Genomic DNA, 21,529 nt, shown 5'->3' on the forward strand with positions numbered 1-21,529 from the left:
ATAAACTCCAAAGAGGTCAATGCCAAAAGGGCCATATATCCACCAAAATATTGATGTTAGTACTTTTTGCTTTAGCAAAGAATTAGAAACAAAATGGATACTCATTTATTTGGGAATGGCTAATGGTACAGGTTAAATTAACATGGTAAATGGGATAACACGAGGGGAATAAGAAAGGCAAAGAAAAGCATTCTCTTTGAAATGAAAGAGGAAGCTTGATTTCAATCCACAATCTAAATTAACCTACTTTTTTTTTCCACAGATGGCTTGAACCACAGAATAGATTCTTTCTCCATACAGTCTTCAGAATCCAAAAACTAGTAAAATTGTTTCTCTTTACTAATTGCTATCAATTAGCCCACACTGGCACTCCTCATGGGCTTCCCACAACTTATGGTGCTGGCAAAAGGTTAAAGAGAATTGCTGGACTTCTCTTTTGCAAGCTAAACTCAGAGCCGTGTGTGTGTGTGTGTGTGTGTGTGTGTGTGTGTGTGTGTGTGTGTTTTATTTTCTAAAGAAAGCATACAAATTGTGGAGGTTGTACTAAGTAAATTACAGGAAGTAAGAACTATTCCTAGTCAGTTAAATTTGGCTTATTATTCTTATTAAGTTTTCTTTCAGACATAAAAGCACCATAAAGAGTAGCTGAATAGAAATTCATTTGTACCCAAAATAATTTCAAAGTAGGGTTTTTATTTTTTCAAATTAAGGAAAACTGTTATTCAAAAGCAAATCTATTTCATAGTTTTTCATGGAAAACTAACACTTCTGAAACATGACTTGTAGTTTCCCCTTCAGGCTAACAGATTTGTTTTAAATAACTATTTAAATAAGTTTAAATAGTGGATGAATTAGAACAGCCTGAGAATTCTGAGCTATCTGAACTTTCTACTCTGCCCAATCATAGGCACCTATTATAATTTAATATACTTCCCAGGCTACTCTTCAAAGTCATATTAAGTTAAGCTAATTTCCACCCCCCCCCCATAAATGGCACATAACCTAAATTGGACCCTCATCTTTTACACCAGCCTACACTGACTCAGCTCTGATTGATGCTCTCTTTAGGCCAAACTTTCCTTCTTTATCTCCTGCCTGAGAAAAAGAGAGAAATACTCCTAATCCTTGGCTAAGGTCATATGTCTATCTCAAATGAATATGCATTTATTAACATGCCAAGCACTGCACTAGTCAAAGACAAAAATAAAACCATCTCTGGACTCAAGTAACTTACATTTTACTGAGGAAAATAACAGGTATACAATAAGAACATAATAAATAAAACAAAATGCTTAATATGATTAGCACAGCACTAATCCCTTAGAAGTCTCAGGACTAGGGAAGATACTAGGTGATACAATGGATAGAGTACCAGTCCTGGAGTCAGAGTCAGAAAGATCTAGGTTCCAGGGACAGCTGGGTGGCTCAGTGGATTGTGAGCCAGGCCTAGAGACAGGAGGTCCTAGGTTCAGATCTGACCTCAGACACTTCTCATCTGTGTGACCCTGGGCAAGTCACTCAACACCCACTGCCTAGCTCTTACCACTCTTCTGCCTTAGAGCCAATACACCGTATTGATTCTTTTTATTTTTAAACCCTTCTGTGTATTGGATTATAGGTGGAAGAGTGGTAAGGGTGGGCAATGGGGGTCAAGTGACTTGCCCAGGGTCACACAGCTGGGAAGTGTCTGAGGTCGGATTTGAACCTAGGACCTCCCATCTCTAGGCCTGACTCTCAATCCACTGAGCTAGTGCAGTGCCCCCCACTGTATTGATTCTAAGATTGAAGGTAAGGGTTTGTTTGTTTTTTTAAAGGACCTGGGTTTAAATCTGACCACAGACACTTTCTAGTTGTGTGACCCTGATCAAGTCACTTAACCACTTAACCCCCTTTTGCCTAGCTTTTCTCTTCTGTCTTAAGAGTTAATACTGAGAGAAAGTTAGGGGTTTTTTAAGTCTCAGGACATGGAAGAGATAGAATTAGAGATGAGAATTCCAAGTTTTAAAGGAAAGAGAGCATCTAAAGCATGAAACATACATATCCCATGCAAGAATATGGATGGGTCCAGATATAGGAAAAAGCATATGGGATAGAACAAAGTTTAGAACTACACTGCAACAGTCACTAAACCATGCATAAACTCCTTGATACAGAGATACCACTACTAGACCTATACCCTAAAACAGTGATTTCCAAAGTGGGCACTACCGCCCCCTGGTGGGTGGTGCAGCAATCCAGGGAAACGGTGATGGCCACAGGAGCATTTATCTTTCCTATTAATTGCTATTAAATTTTTTTAATTAATTTCCAGGGGGCTAAGTAATATGTTTTCTGGAAAGGGGGTGGTAGGCCAAAAAAGTTTGGGAACCACTGCCCTAAAAGATAGAGGTACTCATATGTACAAAATAATATTTATATCACCTATTTGTTATAGCAAAAAAAGTAGAAGCTAACAGGGTGTAAACTGTGGAACAGCTGTAAAAAAGCTAGTATATGAAGGTAATAGAATATTATAGTGTGTTAAGAAGTGACAAAAAAGGCTATTTTTTCTTTGAGAGATGGTAAAGAGGGAAGATAAGAAGATGAATTTTCATTAATTTTAAAAAAATTTTTACTCAAAAAAAAATCAAGGAATGGTAAAAAAAAAAAAGGAGTCTACACTCTTGCATATATTTCCTCACAATCCCTATTCTTTCTTTGACAATTTGTAGAGGAACTCTGAATCCTTGTTTTATCATTTACTTCCTGTATGAATGACATAAGGAAAATCAATGCACATCTCTGGGCCTTGGACTAAATGAGCCCAATGATTTCTTCCAGCACAAGCTTAAATCCTATTAATTTATCATTTGATTTCCATCCCCACCATTCTAGAGATCTCCCAAATATCACTGACTTTGATATCCCCAAATCCAATGGTACTTGCAGGGAAAGGAGATTATAATCCTTAACCTTTCTCCAACTTTATCCCTCTTTAGTTTATTTTCTCATTCTTTCACTTGTGAAATACCATAATCTTAGTTCTGCTGCATCTTTAATGTATCTCCTTCCCTGAATAGTCAATCATCATTACAATCCCTTAAAGCAGGTGTTCTCATATGTTCTGTCTTTAGTCCTCTTCTCTTCAAGATGGACATATTCCCTTCATAATTTTATTTGCTTCCACAGTTTCATCCCTCACCTCTACGCAGATTATTCTCATATGCATATCTCTAGTCATGATCTCTCTACACTCAAGACCCATAGCTTCAACTGTTTAGAGGACATCTCCACCTAGATGTCCCACCAGTACCTCACATGCAATATACCCAAACCTAAACATACCATCTCCCCTTCAAAAGCTACTCTTGCTTTTTCCTTTTTCTTTTTTCAGTTTAAATGTATTTGTTTATTTGTTTCTTGCACAAAATCTTCCCACACTAGAGAAAGCATCACTTAACCTCCAAAAAATTATATATAATGTCATGCATGTTTTTATTTATCAGTTCTTTCTCTGAAGGTAGATATTCACAGTTGTTCTTCAAACTTTGTTTGTGTATATGATGTTCTTTTGATTCTGCTCATTTTGTTCTTCATAATTTCATGTAGGTCTTTCCATGTTGTTTTTTAATTAACCTGCTCATTGAAACTATCTCTCACCCAAAATCCCACAATAAAAACCATGGTTATATATTTGATTCTTCCTTTTTTCTCCCTTTTACATAGTATCAATTTGCAAAACCTACCATCTCTATCACAAGAGTTTATATAAATACACTTTCCTCTGTATTCCCATTACCTCTTTCCTAGTAAAGGATGCCATTACCACTCATTTGGTCTGATGTATTTATTGCAATCACCCTTTCATGAAGCTATTCCAGACTTTTTACTTTTATATAAATCTGGTTACATCCCTCTTCAGTCATTAAAAATCATTTATTGGGGCAGCTAAGTGATGTAGTGTATAAAGAGCCAAGCCTAGAGATAAGAGGTTCTGAGTTCAAATCTGGATGCAGGCATTTTCTAGTTGTGTGACCCTGGGCAAGTCACTTAACTCTAATTGCCTTTCCCTTACCACTCTTCTACCTTGGAACCAATACTTGGTATCAATTCTAAGATAGAAAGTAAGGGTTTTAAAAAACAAAAAACAAACATTTATTATACACTTAACTGTGTGCCAAGTACTATACTAAACACTGAAGTTACAAATAAAAGCAAAGACACAGCCCCTACCCTCACAAAGCTCATATTCTAATGGGACTGGAGGAGAATGTAGGCACTCTGACTAAAATTCATTTAGTGTTTCCCTGTAGAATAAGAAGGAAGAAAGAATAGAAACAAGGAAGAAAAAGAAAGAGGAGGCAAGGGAGGAAGAGAAAGGAGAATAAGAAAAAAAAGAGTTGGCATTCAGATAGCACTTTAAAGTATGCAAAATGCTTTTATAAATACTGACTCATTTTATCCTCATACAACCCTGAGACAGGGTAAGTGACCTTCCCAGGGTCATTCAGTCACTGTCTGAAATTGGAAGTGTCTGAGATCTACCTGACTGTAGGAAGTCTATGACAATTTCTTCCCAGAACTCAGACAGAAAAAAAAAAAAACCTCCTATGCATATGTCAGCATTGGCTAGCTCTGTGGTGTGGAAGATCTGAAGTCAGGAAAAATTGAGGTGAAACATGGTCTCAGATACTTATTAGCTGTGTGTCCAAGGATAAGTCATTTATATCTGTCTGTCATAGAATCCAGAACAATAGGCAGTGTTGTTGTAAGGGTCAGATGAGATAGTCATTGTAAATGGTTTAGCACAGGACCTGGCACATAGTAAGATCTATATAAATGTTAACTATTATTATCATCATCATTATTATTATCATCATCATCATTATTATTATATATCACACATCATTTTACATTATAGTAATTTGTCTCTTCTCATATTCTCCTAGTAGAATGTCTCATAAATGAAGGGATTGTCTTAACTAAATTTTCAATCTTCTGTGTTGGGGACTAATTCCCATGTAGTACATGCTAAAATATTTAGAATGAAACTCTTATATAACTACTCTGAAAGTGTCAAGAGATAATTTTTAAAAATCCCTTTTTTTAAAAAACCTTTAAGAAGAGAATTAAAGATTATAACCAAAGGCAACTGTTAAGTATGGTTGTATGAGCTAAAAGGATATCAGAGCTTTGAATCAGTGAGGACATTCTCCAGTAAGTCATGAAATAAGCTTTCTTCATCATGTTATTATTTCATTACCTTCTCTTACATGAATACACATAAGAAGGTGGGTGGATGGGGGAAATCTAGAACTACTCTCCTGATCCCTAAGTTGTATCTCCATCCAGCCATTCCTTTAAACAACAGTTAAGGCACCTTAACCATTCAAAATACCAAATAAATAAGAGGGTGAGACGTTAAATGAAAAGAGATATACAAAAAGCAGCCATAAGAATAGAGGAGGAGGAGTAAAGAGTGATATAGAGAATGATAACACCTCCAAATATTCGCCTTTGTGACAGCTTGTGGTAGGACATGTATGGGTTGATGGTATCCATATGAACTTGTTCTTTTGCAGTAATGGTTCCTAAACAAACTTTTCTTCCTCCAATCAAATATTCAGATGACACATGTTAGAAGGTAGAGTCAACACAGTGAATAAGTAAAGACCCCAAAAAAGAGACTGGCAAGCTGGAGTGTTAGAACAAACCTAGTAAGATTAAATTTCATAGGCTTGAATGTAAAATCCCATACCTGGGTTCAAAAAATCAATGTCATATTTACAAAGAAGGGGAAGAATGGCAAAGAAGCAATTAATCTGCAAAACAAAGAGGTGTTAGTTGACTACAAATTTAATGTGTCAAAAATGTAACAAAGGAGCCAAAAGTGATGCGTTAAGGGCAGCATATTATCCTGAACTACAGAGGTGACAGTCTTGCTATTATATACTACCTTGGTAAAACCACATTTGGAATAAACCTTGGATGGATGAGGATAAACCCCAGAAGTCCTCACAGAGGAGATAGTATTTTAATTGTATCCTAAAGGCTCTATTTCCAAAATTTGACCTCCTACAGTGCCTTCATAGTTTCAGGCATGCATTCTTTTTTTTATTTTGAAAATTTTTATTTAATTAATTGATTTAGAATATTTTTCCATGGTTACATGATTCATGTTCTTTCCCTCCTCTCCTACCCCCACCATAGCCAATGAGTCATTCCACTGGGTTTTACATATGTCATTGATCAAGACCTATTTCCATATTATTAATATTTGCATTAGGGTGATCATTTAGAGTCTACATCCCCAATCATATCCCCATCAACCCATGTGACCAAACAACTGTTTTTCTTTTGTGTTTCTACTTCCACAGTTCCTTCTCTGGATGTGAATAGCATTCTTTCTCATAAGGCCCTCAGAATTGTCCTGGATTCTTGCATTGCTGCTAGTAGAGAAGTCCATTGCATTTGATTGTGCCACAGTTTATCAATCTCTGTGTATATAGTTCTCCTGGTTCTGCTCCTTTCACTCTGTATCACTTGCTGGAGGTCATTCTAGTTCACATGGAATTCCTCCAGTTTATTATTCCTTTGAGCACAATAGTATTCCATCACCATCAGATACCACAATTTGTTCAGTCATTCCCTAAACGAAGGACATTCCCTCATTTTCCAATTTTTTTGCCACCACAAGGAGCACAGGTATAAATATTTTTGTACATGTCTTTTTACCTATTATCTCTTTGGGGTATAAACCCAGCAGTGGTATGGTTGGATCAAAGGGCAGACAGTGTTTTAAAACCCTTTGGGCATAGTTCCAAATTGCCATCCAGAATGGTTGGATCAATTCACAACTCCACCAACAATGCATTAATGTCCCAATTCTGCCACATCCCCTCCAACATTTATTACTTTCCTTTGCTGTCATTTCAGCCAATCTGCTCATTGTGAGGTGGTAACTCACAGTTGTTTTGATTTTCATTTCTCTAATTATAAGAGATTTAGAACACTTTCTCATGTGCTTATTGATAATTTTGATTTCTTTATCCAAAAATCCAGACAAGCATTCTTGACTCATCTTACTATCTAGTTTTAAATGTTCTATACTTAGCCATGGGATCCTGAACAAGTCACTTTAAAGCCCATTGCCTAGCCCTTACCACTCCTTTGCTTTGGAATCAATGATCCATAGTGATTTTAAAATGTATAATGGGAAAAGGATAGAGATAGGATAAGATTTAAGAGAAGTGGAAGGCTGTCTTTAATGCACAGGCTAGGAACCTAAGGGAAAGGATTTTAGCAGGCAGAGGAAGAACAGTTTGGAAGTGACAACTGCTAGATTGAGTGACTTCCTGGTGGAGGTGGACCCTTCCTTTCCGGAAGGGAGCAGGAAAGGCAGCTTGTTGGAGCTTAGCTACCTCAACCTGTGTGGGAAGAAGGAGAAACCCCTAATTCATCTTTGGAGGTTCTTTGTTTGACTGGGAATATCTAGAAAAGGATCTGACCATACCTGCTGTGCTTTCAAGAAGGGTTTATCTAAAAATCCTGACATATGGGCTTTGAGGTTTTACCTCAGGGGTCAGACCCCCTGGGGAGGCCTTAGCCATTTGAGAGTAATCATAACAGGTTTTGGAGACAGCTTTTGAACTAAATCAAACTAACTACTGAGGGTTATAGATAGGTAGCTTAGTCAGCTTTTGGGGAACATCTATATAGAAATAGGGAGCTAATAAGTTAGCTAGAAGACTCTAAACCTCCCTCTTGCAAAAGACATAGAGGATTATGAGGTGAATAGCTAGATCCCTTAGAGTAAGGAACCCCTTGTTCTGATCCTCAATTTTTATCCCCTCATAATAAAAGAGATACTGATTTTATATATCAATTGTCTCCAAGGGTTCTGCACAACTGGCCCAGTGAAAGAAAATGATTCTGCTTCACTCTCACTAACTGGAGGTCAGAATACCCAGAGATCATGACTGGGTATTCAGGGGGATCCTAAGTAGAAACTACTCTATGCACTCTGAGTCTCTCCCCATTTTCTATTTTTAGTTGGAAGGTAAGATTTTTTCAATGAAATAAAATTTCCTGTATTTCAAATTCCAGAGAACATTCTTTATTGATGGATAATTAGTAAATTAAAGCATTTAGGAAAACATTTGCTTTAAGTTTCTAGATAGAAAATAAGATTTAGATAGCATTTTCAGTATACAGCTCCAAATATGAACACTTAATATGTTATTTTTATAATCTAAACTTTTTTCAATGCTATGCTTCCATCTAATCATAAAATGGTAAGACTGTAACTTAAACCTCTAGTGGCCAAAAATAACAGGGTTAACATGCAATTTTACTAAAATCTGGAAGATGTTTTACCTAACAGTCTATATTCAGAAGAAATAGCAAAGCTTTGGGCCAGAGATTAATTTTATCAAAATGAATGCAATCCATGCATAAAATTATTGCCATAATTAAAATTTTAGGACATGAATTCAGTTATAAAAACTCACTAACAAAAAAATAAAATTAAAAGTCACTCACATACTTCAGTGATTCTAAATAAAATTTAGAATGTCACCCTTCAAGGCAAAGAAGATTCCCTAAACCAAACCTCAAATTCTTTTAACTTAGCTAATAAGGTTAATATTATTCTGAATAGCAACATGAAAAACAAAGTCAATACACATATCTAACTTGCCTGGGTTCTATCAATTTTACTCACATAGAGGAAAAACCAGTATCTATGAAGCAGTTCAGTTACCTAGATAAAAAGAAACCGTGCTGTCTTTAGAATGTAATATTTATTTCTAGGTTCTTTTTAGCAAAGAATATTAAAATTTACTGGCATCATGATATCCAAAACCAGAATAGAAGTCAACCATTAAAACTCCTTACAGAGCCATGGGGAATCCTAGGGTTCCAGTCTGTATTACTACTTTATTAAGGAAAATTCTCCCCAGTTACAGGCATTATATGCCAAACTAACTCCTGACCATAATGGTAAGATGAAATTTCCAGACCACCTGTGAGATTCAGAAGTATTGGCACTTTCACCTATAAATAAGTCTACATTTAGCATCTGTAAGTACTTTGACAGAAAATTTTAAGATGTCTAAATTTTATTATAAGCTGCTTTGAATTTTCTAAAAGGGGGCATAAAAATTTATTTTTATATCCATTTTATTAACTTGAAAATTAGTATTTTAGTAAGCTGATTTTTAAAAACTTCCCTCCTACATAAATCCCTGGCACCTGTTTTGGGGAGGGGTTTTTTGGGTGGGGTATTTCTTTATATATACTGTGTTTAGATAGCATATCTTTTTTTTTAACCCTTACCTTCTGTCTCAGAATCAATACTGTGTATTGAGTTCAAAGGCAGAAGAGTGGTAAGGGCTAGGGAGTTTAATGTTAATGGGAATTAAGTAATTTGCCCAGGGTCACACAGCTAGAAAGTTCCTGAGGCTGATTTGAACCCTGGGCCTGGCTCTCAATCCACTGAGCCACTCAGATGCCCCCTGTATCTTTCTAAGGAACATTAAATCCAACTTCCTACAAAGGACATACCCTGAAAATGGCTAAGAAAAACAATAGGTCAAAGAAAGAGCACATTTCTTTGTCCTCTGGGGCAATTTATGATTTGTTAACAAATATAAAATAGGTATGTTTCCCCAAGAGATAAAAAAAATGTGGATGGACTTGTTTGTACAAAAATATTTACAGCTGCACTTTTTGTGATGAAAAAAAATTGGAAAATAAGGGGATATCTCTCAATTGGGGAATGGCTGAACAAATTATAGTATATGATAGTGATGGAACACTATTGTGCTATAAGGAATGATGAACCAGTTGATTTCTCTAAGAACTGGAAAGACCTCCATGAACTAATGTGGAGTGAAATAAGCAGAACCAAGAGAACATTATACACAGTAACTGAAACATTGTGGGATGATCAAATATAATAGACTTTGCTACTAAAGGCAATGCTATGATCCAGGACAATCCAGAGGGACTCATGGGAAAGAATGCTATCCACAGCTAGAGAAAGAACTATGGGAGTAGAAATGCAGAAGAAAATATATTATTTAACATTTGTTTATATGGATATATATGATTTGGGGGTTGGGTTTTAAAAGATTATTACAAAAATGAATAATATGGAAATAGATTTTTAGGTGATAATACATGTATAGCCCAGTGGAATTGCTTGTCAACTGTGGGAGCAGGGAAGGAAGAGGGGAGAGAGACAACATGAATTATGTAATCATGGGGGAAAAAATAAAAATAAGTATTAAAATATAAATAAAAGAGGTTGCGACATTAGCATGGCTAATTGAAACTGGTCAGTGTTGCATGCTTAATTATAAATTTTCTTTCATTAACAAAGACTTTGTTAATATCCCCTGGTACACACATACCTGAAGAGTTTATACTGAATCATTCACGTGTAGAATTTAAAACAGGAAAAACTTTAAAGATCTCAGGGAATCTTAACATTTTTTTACATACATCATGGACCCCTTTGAAAGTCTGGTGAAGCCTACAAACCCTTTCTCAGAATGTGTAAAACAAAATATTCAGAATTTCAAGGAAATTTTATTGAAATACAGTGATCTAAATTTTTTTTAAAGTTCACTGATCACAGGCTAAGAACCACTAAATGTAGTCAGCTTCCTTCATTTCTCAGAAAGAAATGAAGGTTCTGAAAGGAGAAATTATTAAAGATTATAGCTAAAACACATCAGAAGTTTTCTAACAAGTCTGTTAACATGAAAAATGAAACAACAGTACCAAGGGTATGCTCTGCCACTCTCTGCATGTCTTCTATAGAGTTAATACTTAGGAGTAGCTAGGTTGCACAATGGATACAGCACCAGACCTGGAGTCAGAAAGACTTGGGCAAAGCTAGCCTTATATATTTCCTAGGTGGGTGATCCTGGGAAAGTCACTTAATTCCAATGTCATAGCCCTTACTGGTCTTCTGTCTTAGACTTGATACTAACAAGTTAAAGGTTTTATTTAAAAAAAACTAGTGCTTATTATCTATTAACCACAGGCAAGTCATTTAAATTCAATGAATCTCAGTTTCCTCATCTGTAAAATGGTAAGAAAATTACATGTTCTATGAGTTATAACGGATTTATTACAAGAAAAGCACTTGAGCAACCTCAAAACACCACATAAATATAGGTAATTATTGTTATTATTATATGTTATTATATGAGAGCTAAGCAGCACATACTGCACAGCCAATGGTGCCAGAGTGCTGGGGTCATTACCACTAACACTGAAAATGTCACTTCAGGTAAAATGTATTAAGTAAGAATATGAACAGATAAAGGTAGTGAGATAATGTCTTAGTAAAGTTTGGTGAGTCAAGAAGTCTTGGATTCTTGACATGTGAACAAATAACATCACTTTTCAATGCCCAAACATACTCTCTGACACTATAGTTAAAGTAAGTCATCTGTATTCATCAATTGGAAAAAGTTTCCCAGCCAAAGAGTTTCCTACTCTGATGAATTCTCAGATCCCACGCAAACAGTAACAACAAAGAACAGAATTAAAGGGAGGGATGAAACTGAGATGAGAAACCAAGAGAAAGGGAAGAACATCCAGAAAAGAGGGAGGAAAAGCTATCAGACAGATACTCCAAAAAAGAAAAGATAAAAATTCCTAAAATATATCTCCAAACCCTTTTTTTTTATAGATTCAGAAAAAAAGATCCTGCTTATAACAGGCTTGCATTTCAGATTTTACAAAAATCTAAGTCTGAAGACAATTTACTTACCAAACCTGCTATTGGTGTAGATAAGCGATTGATCTTCCTAATTATTCCAGGTTTAAGCTTATTAATCAAACTGAAAGAGAATGAAAAAACAATGCATCAAATTAAAAGTTAACATTTATTCATGGTTCTATCAAAAATAAGGAGAAAGTTTTGGAAAAGTTTACTCATAAGACATAAATCCTCATTTAAATATTTAATACTCTGCTATTCAGATCTAATTTTCTCACAATAAAAAGAAACAACTTTGTAAGAAAATTGTTTAGTTGCCCAAATGAAGAGAAACAATACTGTGATTAATATTAATACACACTTCTAAATTCCACTTAAAGAGAATGTTTGAGATTCGGAAAATTCTATCCAAAGTAAATTGTAGAGCTATGTCTTATAAATGTATTAGGGAATGTTTAAAATTAGCTCCATTTAAAGGAACCAAGAGGTGACTTCAGGATCATTTCAACTTAGTTCAATCCAATTGGTACTTGTCCAAAACACAAGAAAAGAAAATTAAATGATATAAAAAATGATATAATTTATATTTCTTAGTAGGTTCTATGCATACTAATAATATTGTTTCTCAAGGGGAACCTTATTAAATGAAATGCTCTTCTTCAAAGTGTGCTGAAAAGTTTGAAAGATACGATATAGAGGGGCATAGCTCTCCAACTATTAACTCATTCAAGTCTGTGCTTGATAATTCTACCACTATATTCTGAATGCAATTTTGAGCTTCAGATCCTAAAACTCCCCCACATGGGGCCGGAAGGCCTAACATAATTACACTAGAGTCTATTATTATACTAAGGTTCTTGTTACTTTGACACATAATATAAATATACTTTAACCCCATGAAGACAGCAAAGATTTTTCGGCACTGATAAAAGCCTATAAATTTCTCAAAGATAGGAACTATATTTTGTTTACTGGCCTAAAATACAAGATTTTGGTTTTCATGGTAACGAGAAGACAAAGCAGGGTCCTGGGCTGAAATTATTAGTAAGTTATACCTTACCTCATAGGGAAAATTGATTTTATAATGCAGAAGAAAGAACTTGGACTCCTTAAGTCAAAGGACCAGGATTTGAATCCTGCCTCTAACATTTATTAAACTTCTTAGGCCTCAGATTCCTCATCTATCAAACAAAAGGGTTTTATTGGATGATCTCTAGAGTCCCTTACAGAACTAGATCTATGATAATGCTCATGCTAGAAAACACTCTAAGTACAATTTAACACATATCAAAAAAGGTGTCCTGAAATTTTAAAAATCCCATAGAAGATTTCCCAAGGACTATTCCTTCAGCTCCAAAGAAGAAAAAATATGAAATAAAAGAGATCAAATAAAAGAAATCAAATAAAAATCACTGCTATGTGAAGCATAAAATAAAGCATCAAGGAAAAGAGGACTGGAACCTTGAGTGAGAATGAGTTTAAAATTTTTTTCAACCAGATATGCCTTTAATGTCTAGAAATTACATGACAGCCTGGTCTCAGAGTCAGGATGACCTGAGTTCAAGTCTTTCCTGTAATATATACTGGCTATGTGACACAAATCAAATTACTTAATCAATCAGTGTCCCAGGTAAGAAATCTGGATCTGCACTGGAGAGAGACAGAGAGAAAAAGAGAGACAGAGCAAGAGAAAGACAGAGAGAGAGAACAGTAACTTCTAGATGTGAAAAAATTACTAGGACTTTCTTAAATGAAAATATTTTCACACCCAAACATATTTAAAGAACTCAGTAATTCAAATGATAGCACACCTACCCTCATTAACTTAAGCACATTCTATACCTGTTATGACACAATGAGCTTGATAATTTGACTTGTATGTTTAAAGACTGTCTCTGTAAATCTAAGTAAAGGAAGTTTTGGCTCCAAAAGGCATCTTGTCGCCTTCTGAAGTGACAGGGAAAGTTGATCATTTACCAAGCTATGGCACCAATTGGCAAAGTATGTTATGGTAACCCAGATAACCATTTAATTCTAGAAAACAAAATATGTGCTGTACAATACATAGGGCAGAAAATCAAGGAAGCACTGCTTTAATAGAAATAGTATCAAGCACTACATAGAACAGAAAAATCAGTTCAGAGTCCCTGAAGATAAAAGCAAGACTCAAAGAGGTATCTTGTGAGTGGCTCATTTAGGTTAACTTATACCTTAGAAGATCAATGTTTCAGTGACATACCAATTAGGGTCAAAAGTCAAAAACCAGGATAACACTGTGGAATTCAAGAAAACTCACTTCCATTTTTAACCTTGCTAGAGGAAGAGAGAGTTATATAAATTCCAGTTCCACCCACTTGAGTCATGGTTGACCTTGGACAAGTTATTCAATTTACCCATGTGCTTCAGTTATCTCATTTGTATTGCAGGCTTAGTAATGCTAGGAGAATTTTTCAGAGCGTCACTTCTAGAAATAGATATTAGTATAGCTAACACTCAATTATCAGCCTAAGAGAAGGTGCATATGAGGGCTTGAAGTAAAGAAAATAAAGTAACATAAACAAGATCTTAAATAATAAAGAAGTTAAGCATTTTGTTTTTATTTTCTTTAGCCTTCCTTGACACAACTTGACTAGACTAGTCCTAAGGCAGCAACAACCTAAAGGGGAATAGTATTTTACTTTCTTGCCCTTTGTGAACCCTCTAATATAAGAGCTCATGGGACCAAAAAATCGGTAAAAATAAGATAGAAACAAGAGTCAAAATATTTCGGAAACTACTCCTAAAAAAAGCTGGAGTTAAAGGAAATAGAGAAAAACTGCTTTATTTCATTATATAGTCAGTATTTTAGTTGTCATTTCTGGGCACTGAACTTTGGAAAAACTGCCAAAACAACTTTGGCAAACAGAGCATAACCAGTCAAGTTAGGTATTATGAGTGATATACATGTAATATGGGAAGAATCCTTGGAATATTCTCCTAAGAGCTGCTTTGGGTAAACAGAAGAACTGTTTCAAAATGTAAGGGTCTAAGTAAGTTTGTTGGTGGTAGTTATTTTTGTAGGTGAAAATCACAGGATCTTTTTTTTTACTTTAGAACTAGATAAAATCTAAGAACTCCCTAGTTCCAAAGCTTCATTCAGCACAGGAGGAAACTGAGGACTAGGAAGCTTAAGTGATATGCCTAGGGTCCCACAGTTAATAAATACAACAGGACCATCAAATTAGAGTTTAAAGGGACCTCAGAAGCTATCGCCAATATAGTCCAATCGCCTCTTTTTACAGATGAGAAAACTGAGATGGAGAAAGATTAAGTGATAAATTTACTCTACTCTGCATCTGCTGCTCTACCTGGTTTCAACTCCATGGAAACAAGATACCCCTCCTTCATTGACATCACTTTCCTTAGCCTCCTCTCTCTCTGATTGAAGGGTGGAGTATCAATCAACAACCCAATGCTTACCTTTATAGAGGACAGAAACTGGACTTTCAACTCATTCCACTGTGTATCTACTGCTTTGCCTGGTTTTAACTTCAAGATGCTCCATCCCTAGGTATCCACTGGTTTCCCTAATTCCTTTTGTATGTTGTCTCCCTCTTTAGACTATAAGTTCCTTGAGGGCAGAGACTATCTTTCTTTTTTTAAGTAATTTATTTTTTTGTTAGTTTACCTTAAAATTCCAGGTATCTCTCTCCAATCACCTTCTTCCTGCATTAAATAAGGCATGATTTGAACCCAAAAAATGCAGTTACAACCTATGTCTTTCATGTTTCTATTTATCAATTTTTTCTCAAGACATAGACATTCATAAGTTATTCAAATATTAATTCTGTAGCTGCATAGAATGTTTCTTGACTGTACTCATTTTGCTTTTCATAATTTCAGTAGCTCTTCCCATGTTTTATTTTTTCACATTAGTCTGTTCATCACTTCTTATGGTAAAGCAGTATTCCATCACAACCATTTTCCACAACTTGTTCAACAATTCCCCAATTGATGTGCATCCCCCTCTGTTTCCTGTCCTTTGCCACCACAAAGAAAGCTTCTATAACTATTTTAGAATATTTTCCTTTTTACCTGATCACCTCAGGATTTTTCTTTTTATTAATTGTGTTCCCAGCACTTAGCACAGTGCCTCACACACAAGAGGTACTTAATATGTTTATTGGAATAGAAAAGTATCAGAGACAAAATTTGAATCAAAATCCTCAGAGTAGAGATACAATGTTTTTTCCAACTATATAATACCACAAAATTCTATCTAAATCCAGGACTCTTTACAAAGGGCTCTTAGGGAGGCAGGAAAAGTAAGATTCCTAAACATAAGATTACTAAATCATACAGTTTATATATAGATAACACATTCTATCATTAAATACTTTATAATCTGGGATGCAATATATAATATATATTTTTGTGTGCATCTAGATCCTAATTATTGTGAACAGCGAATCCTGTAAAGTGGCTGCTTGGACTCAAATTCATACTATTCAAAGTTATAAGCATGTAAAACAGCAATTGGTTACAGCCCAAAAGAACTATTCCATGAAAAATTCAAATCATATGACTATTTCAGGAGGAATCATTATTCATGCTAACTAAAACTTAGCTGTATATAAAATATTTTTAATTTTTTAATTAATTTCAATTCCTACAATAGGCAATGTGGCATAATAAAAAGAGAATTGAGACTTGGAACCAAAAATATTTTTCAGTTTAAGAAGCAGCTCCACCACTACCAGCTATAGGACCTCCTCTAAATTAAAATGCTTCTCTGAAACACAGTTTGCTCATCTATAAAGAAGGAAAACAATACTTGGACTCCCAGTCTCATAGAGATTCCTATTAGCATTTAGGGAGGCCAGTTTTATAAAGTGATTGCTAAAGCATAAAACACATTTTAGTTGTAATTATTATCACATTAAGAAAAAGATGAGTTGAAAATTGAAGGGATGCCCATCAATTAGGGAATGACTAAAAAAGTTGTGGGCATATGATTGAGATGGCATACTACTACACTATAAGAAATGATAGGTTATTTTAAAAAAAACATGCAAATACCTACATAAAGTTGTGAAGAATGAAATTAACAGAACCAAGAGAACATTATATATAGCATTAGAAATAATTTGGAAGCTTCCAGGTTAAAATGGCAGCACAGTAGAAGCAGCTTGCTTAACCTCTGCTAACCCACACAGATAGGACTCCTCAAGATGTCATAAAAACAAATCCAGACGAATGAAGGGACCCCACAACAGGGCCCAGCACTGAAGGTACGTGGGATCTCAGCATTTCCATGCTATAAGGGGGTGAAATAGCTCTCACTAAAATGCAAGCTGAGCAACATCCTTCCCCCACACACACCACCTACAATGCCAAAGCCAGCTCACAAGAGTTAGAGCAAGTTTGGGGCATTCGTCAAGTTCTTGGCAGCTCTCTGGGATCGCCAGGGCCTGCTCCTGAGAGTAGCAAGACATAAGACCCCAAGAGGCTAAAGAACACAAGGACTTGGAACACAGACCATGAGTGAAGGCACAGACTTGAGCACAGGCTCGGATGTTAAGCACAGGGATAGGCGAGGAGCTTGAGCATAGGCATAGATCGTGGGTGGGGAGCAAATGCAGAGGGGTGCATGACTGTGGAAGCAGTGCCCTGAGACTGTTGAAGGAGCTTCTGGCAGAGGAGCAAGCAAGGAGACCACCAGGTGGCTTGACCCTGAGAACAACTAAACTTGAGACCTCAGGAGCCTAAAGAGCATAGACCAACCCTGGGCATGAGGATAAAGCTGAGAAGGCGCACAGCTCGGTGACTCAAATGAAAACTGCTCCACAGTTCGATAGGATAAGCAGAGAGCTTGTCTGCCTCACCCAGACTTCTGACTGAGAAAGAAACAACACTAATGGCAAGCCAGGCACAAGAACCTCAAAAGAGAAAGATAAAGAAATCTTTAACACTTGACAACTTTTACACAGAAAAAATCGAGACAACAGAGCAAACTGCAGAGGAGAATAAACAAGGAATCCCATCCAGACCTTCCCCAAAAAAATGAAAATTGGTCACAAGCTTTTGAAAAGTTCAACCTGAGATCATGAGAAAGATGGAAAAGATTTGGTGAGAGAAATGGGAAATGGCTTAAAAGGAAATTAACAGGTTAAAAGACAGAAACTCCCAACTGGAGAAAGATACCCCAAAACAAAAAGAATTGATGAGCAAATTGGAGAACAAAATTAAACAGCTGGAAAACAGGATAGATGAAATTGAAAAGGAAAATCAAAAGATTATAGCAGAAAATGAGTCTCTAAAGACCAGAACTGGGCAAGTAGAAGCCAATGATCTCTCAAGACAGAAAGAACAAATAAATCAAAGTTAAAAGGCTGATAAAATAGAAGGAAACATAAAATATCTCACTAAGAAAATGTAAAATCAAGAAAACAGGTCTAGAAGAGACAATCTGAGAATCATTGGTCTTCCTGAAAAAGCAGAAATCAATAGAAATTTGGACTCCATACTACAAAAAATTATCCAAAAAAACTTCCCTGATGTTCTTCAACAAGAGGGTAAAATCAACATTGAAAGGATCCATAGATCACCCTCTATACTAAACCCTGAAAAGATAACTCCCAGGAATATAATAGCCAAATTCAAGAGCTTCCAAGTAAGAGAAAAAATTTACAAAAAGCCAGAAAGAGGAAATTCAGATATTAAGAAGCAACAATCAGGATCACACAAGATTTGGCAGCCTCCAAACTAAAAGACCTCAAGGTTTGGAATATGATATTCAGAAAGGCAAGAGAACTAAGTCTATAACCAAAGATCGCCTGCCCAACAAAACTGACTATATACTTCCAGAGGAAAGTATGGGCATTCAACAAGGTAGAAGATTTCCAAGTATTTGCACAGAAAAGACCTGGGCTAAATGGAAAGTTTGATAGCCAACCACAAAAACCAAGAGAAACATGAAAAGGTAAATAAGAAACAGAGGGGAAAGAAAGAAAACTCTTATTTTTAAATTTGCCTCTTTAAGGGCTTCAATAAGATCAAATTATTTGTATTCCTATATGGAGAAATGTTATGTGTAATTCTCAAAAACTGTATTCACTATTATAGTAATTAGAAGAATTATTCATAGGAAGAGGTTGGAATACTAAATGGTCTAAGATGATTGGGGGGGGGGGGGGGAATAGGAGGGTTAATAGTAGATGGCACCAAGAGAAACTTGAATGAATTAGAAAAATAGAATATTCTATACCACACAAAGAGGGCATGGGAAGGGGAGGGGATGAATACTATTATAAGAAGGAGAGGAAGAGAGCATTAATAGGTAATATTTAAACCTTACTCTCAGAGGAATTAACCCTTAGAAGGAAGAGTAGCTATAACCATTGGGATACAGAATTCTATATAACCCTACTGAGAAAGTCAGAAGGGATAAACCAAGGGGAGCAGGGGAATAGGGAGGTCAAAAATGGGAGAGGAGGTGTTGTGAGGGTTATTTAGCAATGAATGTAGTATTAGTGTTGGACCTAGCAGGATGGGCTGGAGGATTCCAAGATGGAATGAAGGAGCAGGAAGTGGGGATTGTACTCTGAGAGAGACTCCATTAGTAGTTGGGACATAAGTGTTGCTAACCCTGGGAGATCTCAGAGTTAGGGAAAAACTAGATTCCCTGGGATCCTGAGAGGTGAAGGCTTTCAACAATGGACAACAGACCTGCAGAGCAGCACCAAATGGGGAAGTGATTTGTGATATGGTGGACAGAATTGCAAACTCACTCTCCCTACCTGGGTACCTTGGATCTTATGTCCTGGTGGAGTTGGCTCTTGGCATCCTGTGCCCATCCTTGGATTACTGTGAGACCCCCATTTGAAAGCCATCCTCAGGCCTTTTAGCTGAGCTGACCAAACCTGGCTGGAACCAGGTTTGGAGGAGCTTTCCCTGTAACTACAGTACTGCTTCCTTTGGGCCCTGGCTGGCTTAGGTCAATAGAATAGTGTAGTCAAGTCCTTCCCTTGTCCCTGTGGTTTTCCCTTAGGTTTTAAATATAGAATCCCTTATTTCCATCCTTCATAATTATTTCCCTCAATTAAACTGTTATAAACTTTACCTTTTCCTGCTGGTTCCATAGACCCTAGTCTAGGAGAGCTGAGAGATAGTTGGGCCTAACTGCCATTCCTGAGACAGTTAATAAATAGCTTGGCAGTAAACCCTGGTCTCCCTATTCTGGTTGGTCCTGTCTCTCCTTCAACCAAGTGTGAACCCACAAACCACTTAGGTTACATTTTAATAATAATAATAACATCCCTGGTGCCCCACCTTTACATAGGAGAGGGGGGGAGGGAATTCATTAGGCCTTAAAAAATAAAAAGAGGGGAATAATAAAGGAGGGGGTGGAAAGGGAAGTAAATCAAGGGAGGGGACAAGGGGAACTGGTTTAAAACAAACCACTGGTTTAAAAGGAAATAGCGTAAGAAGAAGGGGTAGAACTAGGAGAGGATACCAAAATGTTGAGGAATACACAACTGATAATTATAACTCTGAATGTGAATGGGATGAACTCACCCATAAAACGCAAGCAAATAGCAGAGTGGATTAGAAACCAAAATCCTACCACATGTTGGCTACAAGAAACACATATGAGGTGGGTAGACATACACAGGTTTAAGGTCAATGGTTGAAGCAAAATCTTTGGGGCTTCGACTGAGAAAAAGAAGGCATGAGTGGCAAGCCTGATTTCTGACAAAGCCAAAGTAAAAATATATCTGATTAAAAGAGACAGGGAAGGTAATTACATCCTGATAAAAGGCAGTATAGACAATTAGGAAATAAGAGTACTCAACATGTATGCACCAAATGGTATAGCATCCAAATTTCTAAAGGAGAAACTGGCAGAGCTCAAGAAGGAAATAGACAGTAAAACTATTCTAGTGGGAGCTCTAAATATTCCTCTTTCAGATCTAAATAAATCAAACCAAAAAATAAATAAGAAAGAGATAAGAGAAGTGAATTAAATCCTAGAAAAATTAGATTTAATAGATATGTGGAGAAAAATAAATAGGGACAAAAAGGAATACACTTTATTTTCAGCAGCACATGGTACATTCACAAAGATTGACCAAGTAATAGGGCATAGAAACATTGCAAACAAATAAAAGAGAGCAGAAATAAAAAATGCAACCTTTTCAGATCATAATGCAATAAAAACAATAATTAGTAAGGGCACATGGACAGGCAAACCAAAAACTAATTGGAAAATAAATAATATGTTTCTCCAAAACCAGTTAGTTAAAGAATTCATAGAAACAATAATTTCATTGAAGAGAATGACAGTGATGAGACATCCTACCAAAATTGGTGGGATGCAGCTAAGGCAGAACTCAGGGGGAAATTTATATCCTTGAGTGCATATAGTAACAAATTAGAGAGGGCAAAGATCAATAATCTTGGCTTGCAAATCAAAAAACTAGAAAGGGAACAAATTAAAAATTCCCAGCTAAAGACCAAATTAGATATTATAAAAATTAAAGGAGAAATCAATAAAATTGAAAGTAAAAGAACTATTGAATTAATAAATAAGACTAGAAGCTTCTACTTTGAAAAAAGCAAACAAAATAGACAAAGTACTGGTCAATCTAATTAAAAAGAGGAAAGAAGAAAAGCAAATCATCAGTATTAAAGATGAAAAGGGAGACCTCACCTCTAATGAAGAGGAAATCAAGGCAATCATTAAAAACTATTTTGCCCAATTATATGGCAATAAATATAGCACCTTAGGTGAGATGGATGAATATTTACAAAAATATAAATTGCCTAGATTAA

The 21,529-nt window shown here is 36.0% G+C and overlaps 1 protein-coding gene across 1 annotated transcript in view; it reads right to left on the reverse strand.

The window, feature by feature from the left end:
• Nucleotides 1-21,529, reverse strand: part of LOC123242663 (LIM domain only protein 7-like) — a 152,413-nt gene that overhangs the window by 24,559 nt on the left and 106,325 nt on the right. The window contains exon 4 of the mRNA XM_044670587.1: nucleotides 11,768-11,837. Within this exon, the coding sequence (XP_044526522.1) occupies nucleotides 11,768-11,837 (70 nt within the window). The remainder of the gene's footprint in view (nucleotides 1-11,767; nucleotides 11,838-21,529) is intronic.

Source organism: Gracilinanus agilis, chromosome 3, assembly GCF_016433145.1.
Source record: "Gracilinanus agilis isolate LMUSP501 chromosome 3, AgileGrace, whole genome shotgun sequence".
NCBI classification, from domain to species: Eukaryota; Metazoa; Chordata; class Mammalia; order Didelphimorphia; family Didelphidae; genus Gracilinanus; species Gracilinanus agilis.